The 21,190-nt window shown below is 39.8% G+C and overlaps 1 protein-coding gene across 13 annotated transcripts in view; it reads right to left on the bottom strand.

Moving 5' to 3' along the window:
- Positions 1-21,190, bottom strand: part of TRAK1 (trafficking kinesin protein 1) — a 114,494-nt gene that overhangs the window by 39,441 nt on the left and 53,863 nt on the right. For 12 of the 13 annotated variants that reach the window (XR_009555854.1, XR_009555855.1, XM_060247515.1 and 9 more), the window contains 4 exons: positions 11,279-11,359; positions 9,520-9,632; positions 5,032-5,132; positions 1,276-1,384 (listed from right to left, as the gene is read on the bottom strand). Coding sequence is in view for 11 of the 13 variants with exons in the window: in XM_060247513.1 (XP_060103496.1) it covers positions 1,276-1,384; positions 5,032-5,132; positions 9,520-9,632; positions 11,279-11,359 (404 nt within the window). In the remaining 2 variants the exon portion in view is untranslated. Of the gene's footprint in view, positions 1-1,275; positions 1,385-5,031; positions 5,133-7,265; positions 7,325-9,519; positions 9,639-11,278; positions 11,360-21,190 lie in introns of those variants that run through there. The other variant, XM_060247516.1, reaches the window with a different exon arrangement.

Raw genomic sequence — 21,190 nt, 5'->3', positions numbered from 1 at the left:
AGTGCTCCTAAGGACAGAAGGCCTAGTCTTGCCAGCCAGGTCTACCTAATCAGCTGTCAACTGGCATCTCCAGCCACTTTTGCTTCCAAAGAGTCATTACTTTCTATGGAGATAGACCTGACCTCCCATTAAAAGTTAAAGCAACTGCAGACACTGTTAAACAGCTGCTTGGTGAGATCAGCTTTCTCTCTCTGTGTTCATCTCTCCCTGCTCCAGAGGAGTGGAGATCAATGGGGAAATTGCTAAAATGGTCTTGAACTTTTGGGAAACACACACACAAATACTGGAATGGTAAGCAGAGTCTCAAAAAATTGGGATAATGAAGAACATGCCCTCCCCAAACCTGGATCAGAAATTAATCTTTTGTTGTTGTTGTGCACACTCCTAAAACAGACTACGGAAAATGGACTATTAAATCAGATTTTGCAAACAAAAGCCACCAACTTAACTCTCACACCAAGACCACTCACTAGACTGAAACCAGACCTATAGGACTTCTATTGAGCAGTATGATCAAGATGATAATTCCTCACCCCATTATCCACAGAGGCCATGGACATCAGGTGTGGGAGTTTGAAGTTCCATGGTTACCTACTTTTAGGATCCTGTGACTCAGGAATCTGCAGACAAGTGCACCCAGATATTTACTAAAATTCCTTGGTACCTGCAAACAAGGGCTGCAAGGATTCCCCTATCAGTTCATTAGTGATAATTTAGGTGACTTTCCCTGCAATCCCTGAATTTGAGAAAGGTGCACCATAGTAAACCATATTGTGGGTTTTTCCAAAAATCTCTGAATTGCCACTTAGAAATTTTAAACTGTTGTTTCTTTTTTCTCCTTCTTTGGATCTGCTCTGTGGAATTCCATGAATAAAATTAACAAAATCGAATGGGGAAAGTCATTCCTAATACTGACAAAATTTAAAAATCAACACATGTAAACAAAATGACAGTGGTAGGAGAATAATACAGCTAAAAGGATGTCTTGTAAATGATATTTTTTAAATTCCACCAACTTCTAATGCTAAGCATTCTATAAAATACAAACGAAAATAGCTCTCTGGTCTCTATGAGAGATTGATAAAAATATTAGGTGTATGAAATGCAAGACTGCCATATAACTGGATGATGCGGTGCATCTGCCCTCTGAACTTCCAGAGTCATTGACAGCTTCTTGAAGTTTGTTTGCTTTGCTTATCTCATCAGTACTGTATACTAAATCACACAAGTAAAAGAGGACTTTGATATGATGCCATTACTAGAGAAGTGCTTTACCTCTGATCTAAGCACAACATTCTCTTCTTCAAGATCCTTCAGTTTCTTCTGAAGAGAATCCAAATGAAAATAATTCTGGACGGATGAAGATGATTCATTTCTCTTCAACCTAGCAAGAGATACATTAATAGATTTATTTTTATCCACTTCTTGCGAGCACAAAGAATGCACAGCAGCTTTCTAACAAGCGGACCTGTAAAAAAGTCAGTATTTTTTCAGTTTTCAAAACTGCAAGTTAAAAGAAAACCAACATTGCCTTTTTAAAATTTCACCCACTTCTAATGCTAAGCATTCTACGAAATACAACAGAAAATTGCTCTCTGCTCTCTATGGGAAATTGCTTAAAGAAATGCAGTCATAATTCCATGACAGGTGAAACCTATGAAAGAATCTAACAACAAAATAATAGGCACACAAGGGTTGCTAGGCACAAATAATAGGCACACTAACAATAAAGAATCGTCAAAACCCACAATATACTGTGCTTTCTTTCTTGCTGTTGTTGTTTAAGAATTTGTTGAAGCACTGATCAACCAGGTTAACATGAGTCTCATTAATGCTGTTGGGCTGTCGCGCCACATTTCTTAAATTGATTGTGCATATGGCTTAAAGCTGAGCTGCTGCTGGACACAAGTGAAGAAGGCTCACATCTTGCAGAATGAAAGGAAATCTTGTATGATGCAAGTGAAGTCAATCACCCACGTATGTCTTGTCCTCTCTGCAACCAACATCTATCTTTCCTATCTCTCACCACAAACTTCGGAGGGCTTACTTGTCACAGCAACCATGGCTGGATTGCCTCTGTGCCTCTCTAGTGGTCCAGTTGATCCACAGCCAGAAAGTGTGAAGGAAGAGAATGCCCCCCTCTGAAACTCAATCACACAGCTTGCTTCCAAGCCAGCTCCCTAGCTGATGGAGATGCTGGCCTTTCTCTCCCTCTGTGCGTTCTGGCTGAACCAGAAGCATTAAGAAAAACGGTGCAACAGGAGCATTTCTGGGATGTACAACTGAGCTTCATGCTCTCTTGTCTCTCTCTGCAAGCTCAGAGTATTTGTATAAATTTGTACCTGAATTTAACATAACCCTCCTATTTTTAAAAAGTTTCTGGAAAGTTTAAAACATTCATGTTTTGTTCATGTAAATATGGTGAGTGTGATGCTACTTTTCCCTTAAAGAGAAACAAAGGAGCGACCTGGCAGTGAGACTAAACAAACACGTGTGCTGAGTCTCTTGGCATCACCAAACTTCCACAGCATCCACAAGAGTAAAGGAAAATGCCTCTAATCATTCACAAATAGCTTTCCCCTCAATACTAAGTAGCTGTAGCCTGCCTCTGCACAGGTACAAAGAAGTGGCAAGAGGCAATGGTACAACTGTATTCCAGGCAATGGTACAATTGTATTCTGCATAGATGGAACACAGCAACCATGGTTCTCTAGTTCTCTCTTGACCAGCTCTCTTGCACACAGACGGGAGGGACGGTGGCTCAGTGGTAGAGCATCTGCTTGGTAAGCAGAAGGTCCCAGGTTCAATCCTCGGCATCTCCAACTAAAAGGGTCCAAGCAAATAGGTGTGAAAAACCTTAGCTTGAGGCCCTGGAGAGCTGCTGCCAGTCTGAGTAGACAATACTGACTTTGATGGACCGAGGGTCTGATTCAGTATAAGGCAGCTTCATATGTTCACATGCTGACTAATTTTGCAACCCACCATAAGCCTGCTTTCAGGAAGGGCGGGATAGAATTTGAAACTAAATCACCACCACCACCACCACACTGTCTGAAGTGGGATAAGCGTGCTACAAGTGTCCAGCCCTGACCTTGTATGGAGGCACCATTTTATATTTTTATGGAGCTTTTAGTTATCCCAGTCAGAGCTTCCAATCACCATTAGAAGCCAGAAATATCCAACAGGAATGCTGACCTTAAAAGCATACAGCACTGTATTTAGAGCCATTCTGTCAATAACTACATTAATATAGCTGACTATGGCCCACTCTTGGATTAATACAGGATTGTATGGCAAACTGCAAGATGCTACAAAATGGCCCATGGAAAATGGAGCTCAATACTACAACACTCATCTACTGTTATGACAAAGGCTAAGAACAGCAAGGTTCTGCATTGTTCAGGCTGATTTCTTAAATTGTATGTCTTTTCATCTACAGTACAGAGTTCATCTCCATGCTCACATGTCTTTGCAGATGGTGCTTGCTGCAAGCACCATGCAGTAAGTAAGTAAGTAAAATTTTATTTATATCCCGCCCTCCCCCGCCAAGCAGGCTCAGGGCGGCTAACAACAGCAAAATAACAATACATTTAACAAAACATTAAATTAACCCCAAACCGATTAATACATTAGTTAAAACAGTTACTAAGTCTAAAAACATTAAGTTAAATCTGACAGTACCGTTATTAATCGACGCTATGCCTGTCAATTTGTGTAATGATGGCGGATCTCCAGACTGGACCATTTTGATGTTTCTTTGTGGACTTGGTCAGCCGTTCATGAATGCCTGTTTGAAAAGGGTGGTCTTGCAGGCCCTGTGGAACTGATCAAGGTTCCGCAGGGCCCGCACCTCCTCTGGGAGTTGATTCCACAAACATGGGGCCACGGTAGAGAAGGCCCGTGCATAGGTAGTCCGAAGTTTAACTTCTTTTGGCCCAGGGGTGGTCAATCTGTTTTTACCTACTGACCTCAGTGCTCTCTGGGGCTCATACGGGGAGAGACGGTCCCTCAGGTAGGTCGGTCCTCGGCCATATAGGGCTTAAAGGTAATCACCAGCACTTTGTACTGGACCCGGTATACAATCGGCAGCCAGTGCAGTTCGCGTAGCCCCGGCCATATATGCTCCCATCTTGGGAGGCCAAGCAGCAGCCTGGCCGCCGCGTTCTGCACTAGCTGCAATCTCCGGGTCCGGCACAGAGGCAGCCCCATGTAGAGGGCGTTACAGTAGTCCAATCTTGAGGTGACCGTCGCATGGATCACCGTTGCTAGGTCCCGGCGCTCTAGGAAAGGGGCCAACTGCCTCGCCCGCTTCAGATGAAAAAATGCTGACTTGGCAGTGGCTGTTATCTGGGCCTCCATTGATAATGAAGGCTCCAGTAAAACACCCAAACTCTTTACCCGCTGCGCCGCCTTCAGCGGCGCACCGTCAAAGGTCGGGAGAGATATTTCCTTCCCCAGAGCGCCACGACCCACACAGAGAACCTCTGTCTTCGCTGGGTTCAGCTTCAGCCCACTCAGCCTAAGCCATGTTGCAACAGCCTGTAGGGCCTGATCTAGGCTCCCCGGGGCAGAGGCGGGCCAGCCGTCCATTAGCAGATAGAGCTGGGTGTCATCTGCATATTGATGGCAACCCAACCCAAACCTCCGGACAATCTGGGCAAGGGGGCGCATATAGATGTTAAATAACATCGGGGAGAGAACTGCTCCCTGAGGCACCCCACAATCTAGTGTGCGCCTCTGGGATCGTTCACCCCCAATTGCCACCCTTTGTCCCCGACCCATGAGGAAGGAGGAAAGCCATTGTAAGGCCAACCCCCTAACCCCTATGTCGGCGAGGCGGTGGATCAGCAGCTGATGGTCGACTGTGTCGAATGCAGCCGACAGATCTAATAACATCAGCACTGCCACACCGCCTCGATCCAGTTGCCAGTGGATCCAGTTGCCTCGATCCAGTGATGTCAGATGTAGTGGATGGGTGCAAACAGAACTCCCACAAGGTAGTATGATCTATTTTCCCCATCCCATACATACGGAGTTGAACAGATGGACTCTGGTTCACTCTCTTCAGCAGCACTGGTATAAAACTGAAGCAGCTCATCTTTCATGGAAAGCTCATGACGCAATTGAGAAACCTGAACAAGTGAAAGGAGGAAGTCTGTCAATCATCTTCCAAATGCATTCCTAAAAGTAAAACAATTACAGTCAACCTCTGTATGGTTTAGAGTATATGGTTCAGTCCATGTGGTTTTTTGCAAAGAGAGAGGAAGCTGTTCTGTGTTTGCTTTGGAACATATACAAATTCTATGATGGTAAAAGGAGGATTATTTGTCTTCCTCTTTTCATTCCAAGTTGTCAGTTCACTCTGTAGTACATCAAATGGTCCAACACTGATTGACAACAATCGCAGCTTGCTGGTGAATCACATATAATAACTGCAACCTCTTCAGGCTAGGTTCTGCATTATGGCTCTCCGTATCTAGGTGGCATTCCCCAAGCCAACAAAGAACCATGAGATAAAATCATTATCTCAAGCTAAGTTTACTTTTCAGGTGTAACAGAGCATTACTGCCATCTATGTATGATTACCTGAATGGGATACTTTATATCAATACTGCCAGTGCTTCTGGCTATAGTCCAACACACTTAGTGAGCTTACAGAAGCTGTTATGAAGAAATGTCACAGATTCCGAAAGTGTGTCTCAGCAACTGCTTAACTGGATGTTCATCTTACCAGTTAGAAGCAGTATTTTAAAAAACACCCAAAACAAATAAAACTCCTAACAGAATGCTGTCTATTGTGAGTGCTGCCAAGGTGCAACTGCCTTACAGCAACCCCAGCAAGGGCTTTCGAGGCACGTGAGAGGCAGAGGAGGTTTGCCATTGCCCTTCCCTGCAGAGTCCTCCTTGACAGTCTCCCATCCAAGTACCAACCCAGCTTAGCTTCCAAGATCTGACAAGATCAGGCTATACCTTGCTGCCTTCCCTCACACTGAAAAATTACACAAGTTTTTCCCCCCTGCACAGTGCTTAAAAACATCTACATTAAAGTCTAAAACACCCATGACACTTACAACTTCATATCTTTGTGTCATTTTATAAAGGCATATGTGCAGGAACTCAGAAAGGAGAACAGAGGTCAATAGTATCCATCGTTATTCTTCTAAACTATTGAGGTTAGTGTCAAAAATATTTTTGTTATTTAAATTGAGATGAACACCTCAATGAATTATTTTAATGACAGACTTTGATTTAAGAGATTTTTTAAAAAAATGTACATGTTGAAGAATTTTAATTCAACTAGACTGTAAGAAAGCATCAATACTCCATGCATGTGCAATACTCCATGTTTTTGGCTATGCAGGCTGTGCTACATTACAGTATGATATTATGCTGGGTCAACAGAGAACAATGGAAGGTTTGAAGAAGAAACCCATTATTCTCCAGCATTTCCCTTATTTTTCCTCCTCTGTTTCAGAGAAACAACCACTATTCTTCTTTAGATGGCCCTTATGATGCTCAAATTTACTTAAACCAAATCCTGTACTTTATTCAAATGCTGATCAGAGTTACCATGTCAGATTTTCAAAATATTTTAAAACCAAAACTAGTCACTTAAAATACAACCACTAGTGGATGAGCACTTTTACCTGCCTTGGTGGGGAGGGCAGGATATAAATTAAAATTTATTATTATTATTATTACCAACAAATTCAGAAAAATATGTTGTGAAGGCAAATCTGAGGCAAAATACTTTATTTGACATGGTATAGCTATTGAAATATATATTTTTACATATTCTTGTCAGTTGAAAATGTGGCACACTTAAGAAGATGCTTCTAATGATCTTAATAATCACAATTAAACACAGTGGAATAGATAGCTCCAAAGCCATTACGTCCAATACTGAGAGATGGATTTGTTTCGTATTTGGCTCTATGATACAAAAGGACTGGAGCCCAACTGGATTGCCCAAAGAATTCCTAGTGCTGGAAATGTCAACAGTGAAGAAATTGTACAGTGTCTCAAGGAAGGGCTTCTAAAAAAACAGTTAATTATAGTAGCCTTAAACAAGGGAGAGCAAAACACAGTGAAAAACAGTAGTCTTTGCGAAGATGACACATTTCCTTCATGCTATTATAATACTATGTGGCTATTTTCTTCTCTCACAGACAATCTACAATCAGAAGAAACAATTGACAAATTGACAAACCAGAGACTAGACTGGTTGTGAATATATAGTATGGTGTTTACTCCAGTGCACTCACCTCATTTTCTTTAGAGCCTTACAATGCGTCTGAGTCTCAGTTTTCATAATTTACTACTACTGGAAAGAGTTGTACAGGATAGAAGTTAGTAGTACTTATTTGAAGCTGAGAAAGGGAAAAGGCTCTGTCCTTGAGACAGAAGGGAAAAAATAAATTTCAGTGGATTTGAAGGTAGTACACAAAAACGTGGTGGCAAAGGAGTAGGAAGGGCAGATTTCAAACACTGAATTAAGGGAAATAGATGAAAAGGCCAGATAACTATGCCCGGATCCCATGTAATAACATGTCAGAACCTGGTCAAGTGTATTTGCAACCTCAAAAGTTAGTTAAATTATGCACAGTATAAATCACTAATTATGTACCATAATTTGACTTTCATTAGGATTGCATGGGGCAGTCAACTTTGGAAGTATGTATATTTCTTGATATTACATGCCTGGTTATTTGCAGTTCTGGCAATGTGCAATCATTTGCCTCATGATTTCTTAATGAAATGTTCATATGATGATACAGCATTATGTACATTATTAACCTGAAGCAGCAAAATACTTTCATTACTGAGCCCTGGATAATTTTTTTTAAAGGAGATGAGGACAGAAGGGGGGCTTTTTTGGGCGGGGGGGGAGGGCATGGTATAATTTCCAGAATTTGATCAAAAATTATATTTCCAGTCTTTATAGCTGTTGGAAGTTGTGGACAAAGGAACTGCCTAACAGTCTAAATCCAGGACAATCAGAATTGTGATATTCAGGCACAGACTCATATTTGAACACTTGGAGATCATAATATTATCATCAGATATTTTAAAAGTGTCCTCATTGCCCAGGTAAAAAACAAGTGTCCAAAACAACCTCCTCTTGCTGAAGCTTTAAAATGGTGAATACATTTTGTTTAGAAGGGGAATGATCATTTGAATTCTCTGTCTCTGCTGTGGACTTATGTGTCAAGAACTGTTCCTTTATTTTCTCCCTCTCATTCACACACATGTATACAACTGAAATACAGGATGCGAAGGATCTCAGAGATTCTAGTGCAAACATATAAAATATACTATAATATATATAAATAAAATAGCAAATAGCAAACAGTGGATTCATAAGATTCCTAATGAAGTCTAGTAATTCCAGGTAATTCATTCTCAAAAAAAAAAAAAAATCCCTTAAAAGAAAAGGCCTCTGTGGTACTTATGGATATTGTTCATGCATCTTTCATGGGTCATTGGGCAATATCATCTAAGAGGCAAAAAGAGCATAAGCAATGCTTTAAATTATTGCAACATGTTAATACACATAATCTAGCTTTTAACATAAGGGACACATGACAATACTATGATGCAGAAAGTAAGAACAATGGATTTCACTTATCAGGAATAAATGGAAACATGATTGTTTTAAATGGCACTGTATGGTGAAATAAGGAAACACTATATTAATTATTAAGAGTTCTTTTAAAAATTTGCCAATGGTTAGCCAAAACAAACAAACATAACTGAAAAGTTCAAACAGTTTGAAAAATGCTTAAAAGAGACAGGGGAGGGGGAGAGGAACGCAACTGATAAAGTGACTTGCAGTCCAACAAAATGCATAGCCAACACTAAGCTGTTATGACATATTAATCATGATGAAACTGTAGGCTAGGATGTGAAAGATGAGTTGAAATGGGCCAAAGTTGGAATTACCACAGTGACTCTCAACCTAAAGCAACATCAACTGCAGACTAAGAGAGATTTCAATCCTAGTGCTGCCTTGGTACACTTCTGCTGTTCAGGAGAATGTGAAGGTAATGAAGGACAAAAAATTTCAACACAGGGAAGCAATATGAGGATTGCAGTGATAGTAACAGTACATGGAAGAAGTCCAAAGAGCCCAGGAGATGGGCATGAAGTACAAGTGGATGTGCAAACAGTAACCACCATCTATAAATTACTAGTGCTTTACAAGAGACACTAGGGAAGAGAAGATGGGGAAGATGTTTGAGCAAACTGGAATAGATATGGAAATAAGGAGTCATTTGGAGCAGAGAGAAGCTGTCCTTTTGGGTGGGGCTTCACAAGCCATACAGTCAAGCTACTTGGTGAAACAGCTGTGGAAGGTCAAGTGACTTGGGGATCCATTTTGTTTATCTTTATAGAGTATTATGGAACACATAAGGACAAAATTGCATGATGTGAGGGCAACAGAATAAACAGGCTTGGCTTAGGAGAAAAAGGAGGTTTTCTTGACTGGAAACATTCAGCATATGTGACTGCCTTTACCTCTTCCCGGATATGTTCTACTTGTTCTTCAAGGAGTTCATTTCTCTCAGTTAGAGTTTTATTCTTCTTTAGTAATGACTGGCCAATCCGAGCTGCTAATTCTAAATCTCGCTCTTTCTATAAAAAAGGAAAGAGGGGAAAACTGGTCTCAATTATTAGCTTACTTAGAAAATAACTTACCTTTTGAAAGCCCAAAAAGGTTCAATTGGTGTTCTAGGAAAAACAAGCAGGACCACTTTTCAAAACAGAAACCAATAATTTGTGCTTATTCTCTTTTCTTCTTGTTGTGCAAGAGACGCCCATAATTAAGTAAAGGAGATTTATATGATAAATTGACTACAGATTTTTTTTTTTAAACCACAGTTCTCATGCTGGTATAAGAAAGTTAATGAAGTTCAGTTTTTATTACTTTGTTTGAAAACTGCTAATGTAAAGCATACAGGGTGAGAGCAGGAAATCCATGTTGTTTTTTAAAAAATGTTTAGAATATGGACAGCATTTTTCTTAAGTGTTCAAAGCACATAATCTCCATTAGTAATTCTTGCAGCCATCTTGTAAAGTAAGACTATCACTCCAGCACAGAAAGTGTAGAACTGAGACTACAGTGCACTTCTAAATGGAATAATTCCCACCTAAATCCGTTGATATAAATAGGCTAAGAAGAGTGTCCTTTTAGGATTACACTGCCAGCAGTATGCTTAAATCCATTCACTGAGCACTTAGATGAACTGATATGAGACATGAAGCAACTTCTGCAGAGCTTATGTATTTGATTAATATGCTACAATGGAGAGAATGCCAGTATACCACTGCATACCCTCTGTCCCATTTTTCCACAATCAAGAAATGCAAGGAGAGGAGGCAACAGCAGATTAATGGTCAAATGTTAGAGATTTCAATATACAGAGAGCAGGTTTCAGACATGTATTTACTAAGAAAGAAGCTGGGTTTGATTTTTGGATCTGCTGAGCACTACACTTTCAAACATGAAGTGATCTCCTCAAGTGCTAAAAGTTTTGAGTTTCTTACTCCTTAATAATGAACTTGTAGGAGATTAACCTTAGTGATGGAAATTTGATGGATGTGGCTGAACTAATTTTCCAATTACCTCTAAATCTCAGTTCTAGACTTCTTTACTCCTAAGTCTCCATGATTTCATTAATTCATAGTTAGCATGCTGCTCTAAAGCTGGATGGCTTAAGCAAAGAACAACCCCAATCCAGTTAGCTGCAATTCACTTTGAAATTAATAGAACAAATTAGTTGTGGACATTCTAATACCCCCTTTTTTTAAAGAGGCTTAGTCACAACTAATATCAGCTAAATTGCATTCTGTATTGGTTGTTGTATAATTTGATGCCTGACAAAAACATTTTCTGTGTGGTCATTTGGTGCAACTGTACTAAAAATGTAAACACTTGTAAGGTGCATTATGGTACTGATGTATGTTTTTGTAGTCCAATCATCACAATGCAGCAAGATTTTTATGACTTGGCCACAGATAAATGGGACTTAATTCACCTTTACTAAATATATCTAGTTATTTCAACAGGATTTAGATGCAACTAACTTTTGCTGGATTGTGCCCATGATCAGCACAAGGAACAATACAAAAACCTTGTATTAATAACTATTTTTATTCTTACATGCACACAGAACATATACATTTACCAAGGCTGGAAAATAATGGTTTCTGGTAAGTTTTCCAAAGGAATCTCACCATGTTAAAACTAAATATATTGTGTATGAACATGGAATACTTGCCTCTTCAAGAAGACGTGTAACAGCATCAATGTCATTGTATGTTTTAGTCATCTGGCCCACTCTTTCAGCACATAAAACTATAAAGAAAACGGGAAATTATTAATGTTCTTCACCACTGAATGGCAGAAATTGAGAACATTTTATATAAACATGCATTTTAGTGTATGTTTGTTTGTCATCAGAGCACTAAGTTATACTACTTCTCAAAATTACTTAAGGCAGAATCCAACACAGTTACTCAGAAACTAAGCTCCCTCATATTCAATTGGACTGACTCTCAAGAAAACAGGCACAGGATTACCACTTTACTCTTAAAAATATTTAAAAGCTCAGCAAAATTTATTATTTTTTAAATAGAGCATAAACTCACTTCTACATAGCTATCACTTCTAAATAGTGATCACTGGAGTGTAAAGAAATACAATATAATTGAGAACACGATGACATCACTGCTCTGACCTGGCCACTGAATCAGTTCCCTATGGACTCCAAATGTTTTTTGAAGGCCATGGATATGCAAATCAGCAAATAAATAGCAAATAGCAAGCCTTTATTGGCATAAAACAGATTCAGCAGTAAAATAGCAATATAAATAATATAAAATCCTAGATTACAGAGTACATAGGGAGCTAAAATACATAAAATAAGTAAAATATATATGAGTCGAGTTTAGCCAAATTAAATAATACTCTGGTTTCTCTTCAGATCGCATGGATCTTTCGCCCATGGATATGTAGTTGATACTCAGATCTATGATTGTGCTGTGTTTAAGTTCTCATTCCACAACCCATGGAAAGACTGCAAAGTCCTGTCCTTAGCATGGCACTTAAGAAGGAGCCAAAAGGAAATGCTTTCAGAGTAATGATCTTATTTGTCTATTTGTTTCTACCAATACAGTACATTGCTGGGAGAGCACAGCAGCCTGTCATAAAAACTTTTTGAGAAGAAGTCCGTTAACATGCAAAACAACTACACAGCATTACCCTTCCCTGACAGCTTGCATGATGCATGACCTTGATTGTGCATTGGCACTTAAAAAAAAAAAAAAAACAGCAATGTCCAAACACCATTTCTTTAGAACTCGTTATGCAAATATCAAAACAGCACATACCAATCCTTATCATTTTTCTCCCAGCTAGTGACCTTGCTCTGCCCATGGGAGTGCCACTGTGCTGGCTACCTGTTTGGGTTGCAGCCCCTTAGTGACTATAGTTTTACTGTGTCTAAAGAAAAGTTATGCCCTTGTTCAGGAAAAGACTGTAGTTGACCGTCTTCCAAATATGAGTTTGCAAGTGCAGGTCAACAAAAGTGGAAAGTATACTGTAGTCTAGAGAGCAATGTGGAAACATGTTCCTTTTAATGTTTCTGCATTTTCAATAGTTTTTATAGTTTTTCCCCCAGGAAACTTCAAACTCTTATACGGGGGAGGATGAAGTTGGAGTGCAGTAGCACCTTTAAGACCGACATGCACACGAAAGCTTACATTCTGAATAAAACTTTGTTGGTCTTAAAGGTGCTACTGCCCTCCAACTTTGTTCTATTGCTTCAGACCAACATGGCTGCCCACCTGGATCTTACCTACGGGGAAGGATGGAGAGACATTCTGCAATTCTAACAGAGACCTATGTTAATCTATAAAACTTTCTTATACATTTCACTGGGCTATATAAACAGCTGAAATTTCGACATGTTCAAATACCATGCAACCCACATGTATATCATCTCAGGTGACGAATGCAAATGTGCCTTACGTTTTTCACACCCTCCCACCCCAAGCTGCATGTGTAATGTTACTGTTACTTGAAACAGTCCCTGATTCACTGGACGCACTTCATTTTCTAATCCAAAATCCTGTTGCAGACTATACTACAAACCTTAGAATAAGGAGTTCTAAAAATAGAATAAAGGTTGGTGTAGCTTCTGGATTACATCCAGTGAATGGGTGCTGTGTCTTCACTGAGCCAAGCTGGAATTTCACATTGTCTGCTATGGAATGGCTGACACTAAAGTTATTATGTCTTCATAGCAGACAGTGGGACCTGGGTGGGGGACCACAGACAGCTTTTAAGTCTGAAAATGAAAGGCTGTGAAGATTTAAGGAGATATTATTACATACAAAATGCTCAGGAGAAAATGCTGTATGTATATGCCTTTACCATTCTTGCATAGAAAAGCAGCAAAAAGCCTTAATTTTTCTCATTTGACAGAATCTATAGTTCAACCAGGCCATTAACAAATGCCTTTTGCTTGGTCAGTGAATCATTTCAAACAGACAAGCACAACTGTCCTTGGTGGTGATGGTGCTGATCCTAAAGGTGCTCTCCTGTGTCACACAAACCACAGGTCACTCACAATTATACATAATTAAACATAATTGATTATCATTGATGGAAAGAGAAAATAACTCACCTTTCAAGTATAAATGACTAACAAGAAAAATGCTTCAAGTGCTCTGTAGTTATGCTTTAGTACACACATTACCAATATGTGATTGGAAAGACATTACTGATATAGCTCATGCACAGTGTCAGTTTTCCTTTTTCTGAGGCACAATTACTTTAAAGGAATTTGGACTTAAGCCATGGCAGAACAACAACATATGTACTGTTCATCTCAACATTAATTGAAACTCTGAAAAGATAAACTCAGTGTGGAGAACTGTCTGCCTTTAACTTTCCTACTCAGAAAATGAATAGCTCCAAATAATGTTTCTACAAATCTCACATATCCCTGAAAGCTGTTGCAACTATAAAATGTTAACAGGAAGAAGTAATGTAATTAAGAGAAAATGATTTTTCTAAATATTTGGTGTAATTGGATGTGACTAAAGCTTACATCTTTTATAACAAATTACACAATCAATGCCTTAAAAAGAAAACAGGCCTCATGTCATTCTCATTGGCTTGCTTCCTCTGCAAAGACATATCCAGGTACTGTAGGAACATATATAAGAATGTGAGAACTAGGATGGTATAGTGATACATTGTTGCACTAGCCCTGGGAAAACCCAGGTTCAAACTCCCATTCTCCATGAAATTCACTAGTTCATCTTGGGTCAATCAGTTTCTCCTAGCCTAACCTATCTCATAGGGTTGCTCTGAGGATGAAATGGAGGATAGAACCAAGTAAGCTGCCCTGGGTTTTGTGGAAGAAGAGTAGGATGCAGAAATAATACTGAGAAAGATATTTTCAAATAATTTTTTATTCTAACATCTGCTTAGGGTGACAGCTGTATGAGCAGTACTGGATAGATAGAGTAGGATACAAAGGAAATAAATATAGGACATCCAGAACAAGTCACCAGGCATACTTCTGTTTCTTAAATGTGGTCATATGCTTGCTTCTGGTGGGAAAAGGGAGTGATGAAACACAGAAGATGACCTTGAGAATCCCCATGGTTCTCGTCACAGCTGGGAGGAGAATTCAAATAATTTTGGTTTGGAAGGGATTTGAAGAGTCCTGGAACAATTTCCTAAGCTGACTGGATCCACTATACCTTCCTGAATATCATTCCTATGAAATGAGCTCATATAAAAGGGAAGAATGGTGCCTACATCCATCTAGATAACAGCAGATAAGAGGCAAACTATACAAAAGCATCTGGCACTTTGTCTGCTTATCTTTCCCCAATTCAGCTAGCATAGCTTGTTCTTCCACCCCACTGGGGCAGGCGGGAGGCCAAAATGGCCCTGAAAAAGGGCCACCCCCTCTTCACTCACCACGTCCTTCCCTCACTTCATGGAGAACTGAAGTTAGCAGCAAAACAAGGAGACACCCTTGCATTCCTCTTTACCAGCTTCACCCCATCCAAGCTAGTAGGGCAAAGGCAGGCACTGCCATGCTTCTGCTCTCTAGACAAACTATGCTTACACGGTACAACTAAATGCTGTTGGGGCCTTTGTTCCTTTTCACTGGCCTGGAAATGTGGAGGCTGGCAAGGAAAATATGGCATAGGGTGAAGCTGGGCACTATTGTGAACATGCTCTTCATGAGGAGCATAAGTACAGTGGCTTCCTGCTTCATCCTATACCAGCAGCATGCATATGCCTCCTCACTGGCTTCCAACAGTTGCAATGGATGGAGGTTAGGGCAAATGGCTCATCATGGTTTTCCTGGTAAAGCGTACTGTCTGTCCACTACTGCACTCCCATCACTAGGCTGCATAATCCAAAGACACACTGCACATCTGTTTACACTGTTCCCATAAACACAGAATCTGTTTTGTAGTCTGAAACTTATGAAGCAACAAAGCAATTGGATCTGCTAATTAAATAAAGGTATTTTTATGCCTACTGAAATGGAGTAAGAATTGTACTTGCTCTATTCCCTCTTTTGCTGCTCATGTTGCAGTCGCCCTCTTGGTCTCTTTCTCCACACTTCCCATAACTTGTTGCAGCCTCCTGTGCTCCAGCGTTCTTTACAAGGCATTTTTCTCCATCCTTCAGTTTTGGTCTACCACCTGGTTACAGACACATGTGGCTGCCATGATTTGGAGTGTGGTTGGACCAACATGGTTGCACTGGCAACCTGCTAGGAGAACTAGTGTCTCACTATGCTGTCTTTAATCACACCCTTTCCCTAACAGATAACCTACTGTATAACTGGGTGCACTCAACTGTGTTCAAGTCGTTCACCCTGTGGTGGACAAAATGCCTTGACACCACCATGCTGTGGTTTTATGCCCACATATAAACCAAGCAAATGGGCTGCACCACTTTATGGGGTGCCAATGCAGCTGTAATACACTGAGATGCTTCTGTAGCTATAAGATAATGTGCTCACTCACTGGTCATTGCACCAAGTTATTGACTGCTGTTTTGCTGAAATATAATCAGTAAAGCCAATCCCTTAAAGCATCTTTTTTACCAAACTGAAATAATCATTTTTGCATCTGTATACAGAAGTGTAATTTTAATACTGTGAATGAATACTCTTATTGTTAAAGGTTGTTCTGCTATACATCTCTGAGTCTGTGAAGCTCATAATATGATGTGGCTGCAAGAACAGTATGCATTAAAAGCTCTTCTGGAAAGACCCCCCCCCCCAAAAAAAAAATCAGAAACAAACATCTGGAAGACAAAATGTTGATGCATGGTCAGTAAACTCTAATCTGATGACCATTCATCAGATCACTGACCACTATTTAAAGCAGGGGTGGGGAACCTTTTTTCTACCATGGGCCATTTGTATATTTATAACATCATTCACGGGCCATACAAAATTATCAACTTAAAAAACAGTGCTCTGCCAAGGAAGAACAATTCAGGCCAGCAAAATTAATGCAAATAATTGTTTTTCTATTTGAAGTCACATGTGGAGAGCCTAATTCAGTGTGCGCGCACACACTCCAACCTGCCACTCTAGGCAAATGAAGAAGAATAATTGCAGATTTATACCCCGCCCTTCTCCCTGAATCAGAGACTCAGAGCAGCTTACAATCTCCTATGTCTTCTCCCCCCACAACAGACACCCTGCGAGGTGGGTGGGGCTGAGAGGGCTCTTACAGCAGCTGCCCTTTCAAGGACAAGTCCTGTGATAGCTATGGCTAACCCAAGGCCATTCCAGCAGGTGCAAGTGGAGGAGTGGGGAATCAAACCCGGTTCTCTCAGATAAGAGTCCACACACTTAAACACTACACCAAAATGCCTAGGTCCAAGCATATTAGACCACATCCCTTAATATTAGCAAATTAGGTCACACGCCTATTAGCATATTAGGCCAGACCATTTGAGATAATCATGTGTAAATGGATCTGGTGGTAGCTGGCTCCCACCCTCCACCTCTGCCACTCCTCCCTCCTCTTCAGCTTCAGCTGCTCCCAGCAGACCTTTAAAGGCACTCACATATCCCAGCAGCAGTCCTTCACAACGCCCATGAGCAGTCCTTCACAAAGCCCAGCAAGCCCCAAGAGCCAGACCAAGTGATCTTGAGGACTGTAAATGGCCCTTGGGCCTGACGTTCCTCACCCCTGATTTAGAGGGCTCTTCTAGCAGTGGCCCCAAATTATGGAATCAATTGCCCAGGGGGGCAACTGATCTGCCAGATATGGGATCTGGTGCTTTAAAGATAGCTTAGTGTTTAAGCAACATTTTATGATTACTTGATGGATTTTACTGAACACTGTTTTGTTACCTTCATTTATCTCTTTCAGATCTTTTTACTGATGCTATAATTTATTTTGGTTTACTCTTGATCCCTGCCTTGAGAATCACTTGAAAGAGAAAGCTGAGTTTTCTAAATGAATAAACTGAGAAAGAAAGAAAGAAAGAAAGAAAGAAAGAAAGAAAGAAAGAAAGAAAGAAAGAAAGAAAGAAAGAAAGAAAGAAAGAAAGAAAGAAAGAAAGAAAGAAAGAAAGAAAGAAACTAACTAAGGAGGGCACAATAAAAATTATGTCACTCTTTCACAGCTTTTAGTTAAGTTCAAGGGGAGAAACAATACTATGTCAAATAGACACAAGAGCATTATGAAATGTAAATAACCCAGATAGTACTCAATAAAGTGTATAATCATACATCAACAGATTTCTAATCAAGTGCTCATTTTTATAATCTTGCTTTATTTATCAATAGAGGAGAACTCCAATTTTAAAGGGAACAATGGCCATTTCCCTGTAGTACAGAATAATCCTCCTCCCCATACATATCACGTAACTTTTAAAAAGCACATGAACAGAATCCATATTCACCTTCAATATAAATATCTTCCTTTGGACTAAAAAGTGTTCTATCTTGCCTGTGTTAATTCCCAATGGAATGGCAGCCTATTATAGAGTGGTAGAGCAAATGAATGACAGTATTTCAAGTCTAGGAACACTGGCCTCTTTTCGATACTTGTACAGTAACAGCGTATCTTGATTAGCAAAGTAAGAAGAGGGCGAGATACATATTTAGAATAGTGCAACATAAACCTAAATACTGCACTGAAAACTATCTCAGTGCTTCCTACAGAGCTGCTAGAAAGCATCAACAGGATACAAGAACTCACACACTCATTTGCAAGGATGATATACAACAGGATACAAAACAACAGCTTTCTTTAATGAACGATACATAACAATTAAAAATGATGGCCTGCTATATTTTCTGAATCATGTAGAAGTCTGAATTAAAAAATGTGCTAAAGCATTAGGAAACTGGAGACATGAATAGGACAGAATGTATGAAATAAGAAGTCTTTACATGGCAGGTTACTGTCATGCTCTGTCAGAGAATCTTTTGAGTATGTCATGGTGCATCAGTCTTTGCAGTGGGGACTTTTCTATCCCTGTGCACTATTAGAGATGATTACCTCCCCTGTTTCAAATTACACAAATACTATGTTACAAAGTTCCATATTCATGGACACGCCCTCTTTTCTTGCCATTGTCTGAACCATTTTTTTTGCTGCAGTTCCATAACATTCTGTCGTTTGATAGTTTATGACTCCTAACCCCACAATGCATGAAGTTGCACAAGCCTCATGTTGCAACTAGTTCTGCCTGCCTCTCCTGTAGTGCAGAAATGACACACAAGGCAGTGAACAGTGGCTCAGGGAAACAACTTTCTTTGAGTTTTTTGAAAGCTGTGGACATGTATATACCTTGAGATCATCACAAACAACACTGAGTAGATAACAGAACTATTACTAACAGAAGGCAGCATTAACTGCTTCAGTCAATGGACTGTCATTACGTGTCTCAATTAAGGACAAACTATTATGCAAAGAACACAAGATGTTATGTATACAGATACACTAATGGGGAACAGAGAATACAAGGGGACCCAATAATCATTGCTATTACCAGCAGTTATTCAGATTCCTCAATGACCTTGTCATTTTCAGGCTTGCACATGCATGCTCCCTGGAGGAAAAAACTGAAAAATATTCATACAACAAATTCTGTACACAGAGTTAAGTGGGCACAGCTATATGAAAAAGCACTATCAGAAATATTTTAAATCATTTTATGCTCAAGTGAATGGTACAGCTTGTATAGCTGTGCTACTGTGGGTGTTTTAATTTTACTACCTTATCTCAAAAGGGATGTTGCCAACACAAGTCACCCACAGTGTGCTTTAATAATCTATGTTAAGGGAGGTTCCAAGATTAGATATTATGCTCAATACTTTGTGAACCTAAGTCTGTTAAAAAGGGGAAAGGATCTGGGAATAGTCAAGGAATGGCTTGAGCCAACTGAGATTTTTAAGATGTTTGCTTCAAGGAGGTTGTTTCAAAAAGAAAGCCAGCAAGCAGAATTAAAAGACTCACGTAGCAAAATGTGGGATGCCAACCCACACGCCCTTTGCCCTGCAATTCTAATACTAGTTGAGTCAAACGTTGAATATTATGCCAGTCCCTAGGTAGGCACTTTGGCGTGCTGCACATCAGGAGACAAGGCTTAATCAAGTGATAACAATTATGACAGTCATACTGACAAAATCAGCCAGAGGATTTACTCTTTGTGCAAAAAAAGTCCAGAGCCAACATGCCAAATATCCTGTCTATATTAAGGGCTTTCAAACTCTGCCAGAAAGTATAAATAAACACAGAAATAAAATGTTCATGATCTCCATTGTACTTCAACCTTTAGTGATGTGATTATTTCTGGTCAGCAGTTGACTTTTCTCAGCACTTATTACATATTGGATTTTACTACATCTTTGGAAAACATCTTCACCATACTGTCCATGTTAAAGTGACTATGTAAACTAATCATAAGAAAGAAAAAGAGTCATAATGATAGACAATTGTCATCTTTGTCTACAGTCCAAGAATCAGCAAAAAACTTTAAAAGGAAGCTGGATGTAGGGCAGTGCTAAATCAGGGAGTTTCATAAGACACTAAAAGCAAGGTTAAAGAAAGACAGAAAGGTCAAAGACACTTCAGTGCTTGAGGAATCTAAATAAAAGACCACAAGTCTAATCAACTGTGTAGCTCAAGAACCATGTCTGTAATTTGTGAGATGTATCAACAGAGACAAACATGTGACCTAAGAATACCCCCCCAGAATCCTTGGCACAGGTTTTGTGGAGATACTCGAGTTTCCAGAGCAGACAAGTCAGTGTAGAAAGGCTCCCCTGAAGATAGAAAAATTTGAGAACCAATGGGTTATGCTCTAGGTAAACAAATAGCTCTCAGGAAGGGATGAATCAATTCCTAACTGTTGCCCTCTCATTTTTAATAGCGGTACAAAACAGCAGGTTTCAGCAGTTGTAGCTTGTCGTGTCACAGAGTGCAGAGCACTTAAAGCTGGTGATGCCAAGAGTTTGCACTTCTAAATAGTAAAGGTGCAGAAGCTCTCTTTTAAAACAAACAAACAAAATACAGCTTCTCCAACTTAGATTTTTAAGATGTTTTTTTTAAGAGATTTTTAAGATAGAATAGACCTAGGAAAGAAGGGTTTCATTTCCACTGGAGTTTTGTATAAGCAGCTGGCCAGCACTTAAGGGTAGTAAAGTAGCAGCAATCAAGACATTAAGGTACACAAGCATACAAACCACAGCATGGTTATGGTTCTGAACATCAGACATGGTTAAGGGAATATTAGATAAAGCATGCCCTGCCAGCCCAGTCTAATGTATTAACTAGACACTCAGAGCCAACTCAAACCATTATACTAGAAGAGATGCAGGAGGTATATTAGATTATTTCTTCAGGGCACACCAGGATTCACCCAGTGTGCATGGGAGATTCTCTTTCCCCTTGCTTCAAGAGCCATGGTAGCCCAGAATACCAAGGATATTGTCTCACATTGTCTTGGAATCTGACTCTTGCCAGAGAATACGGCTCCCACATAGAAGCTGCCCCTCCTACTTTGGTTAAAAGACAAGAGGTATTTGACCTTCATAGCATCAAGAAACAGAAGACTAAAAAGTCAGTCTTATATTTTCACTTTATCCCCTCATTTTACAATACAGTTGTGATGACT

The sequence above is a fragment of the Heteronotia binoei genome, chromosome 10, assembly GCF_032191835.1.
Source record: "Heteronotia binoei isolate CCM8104 ecotype False Entrance Well chromosome 10, APGP_CSIRO_Hbin_v1, whole genome shotgun sequence".
NCBI lineage: Eukaryota > Metazoa > Chordata > Lepidosauria > Squamata > Gekkonidae > Heteronotia > Heteronotia binoei.
The sequence above is the reverse complement of the archived record's forward strand: the minus strand, read 5'-3'. Positions and strand labels throughout refer to the sequence as shown.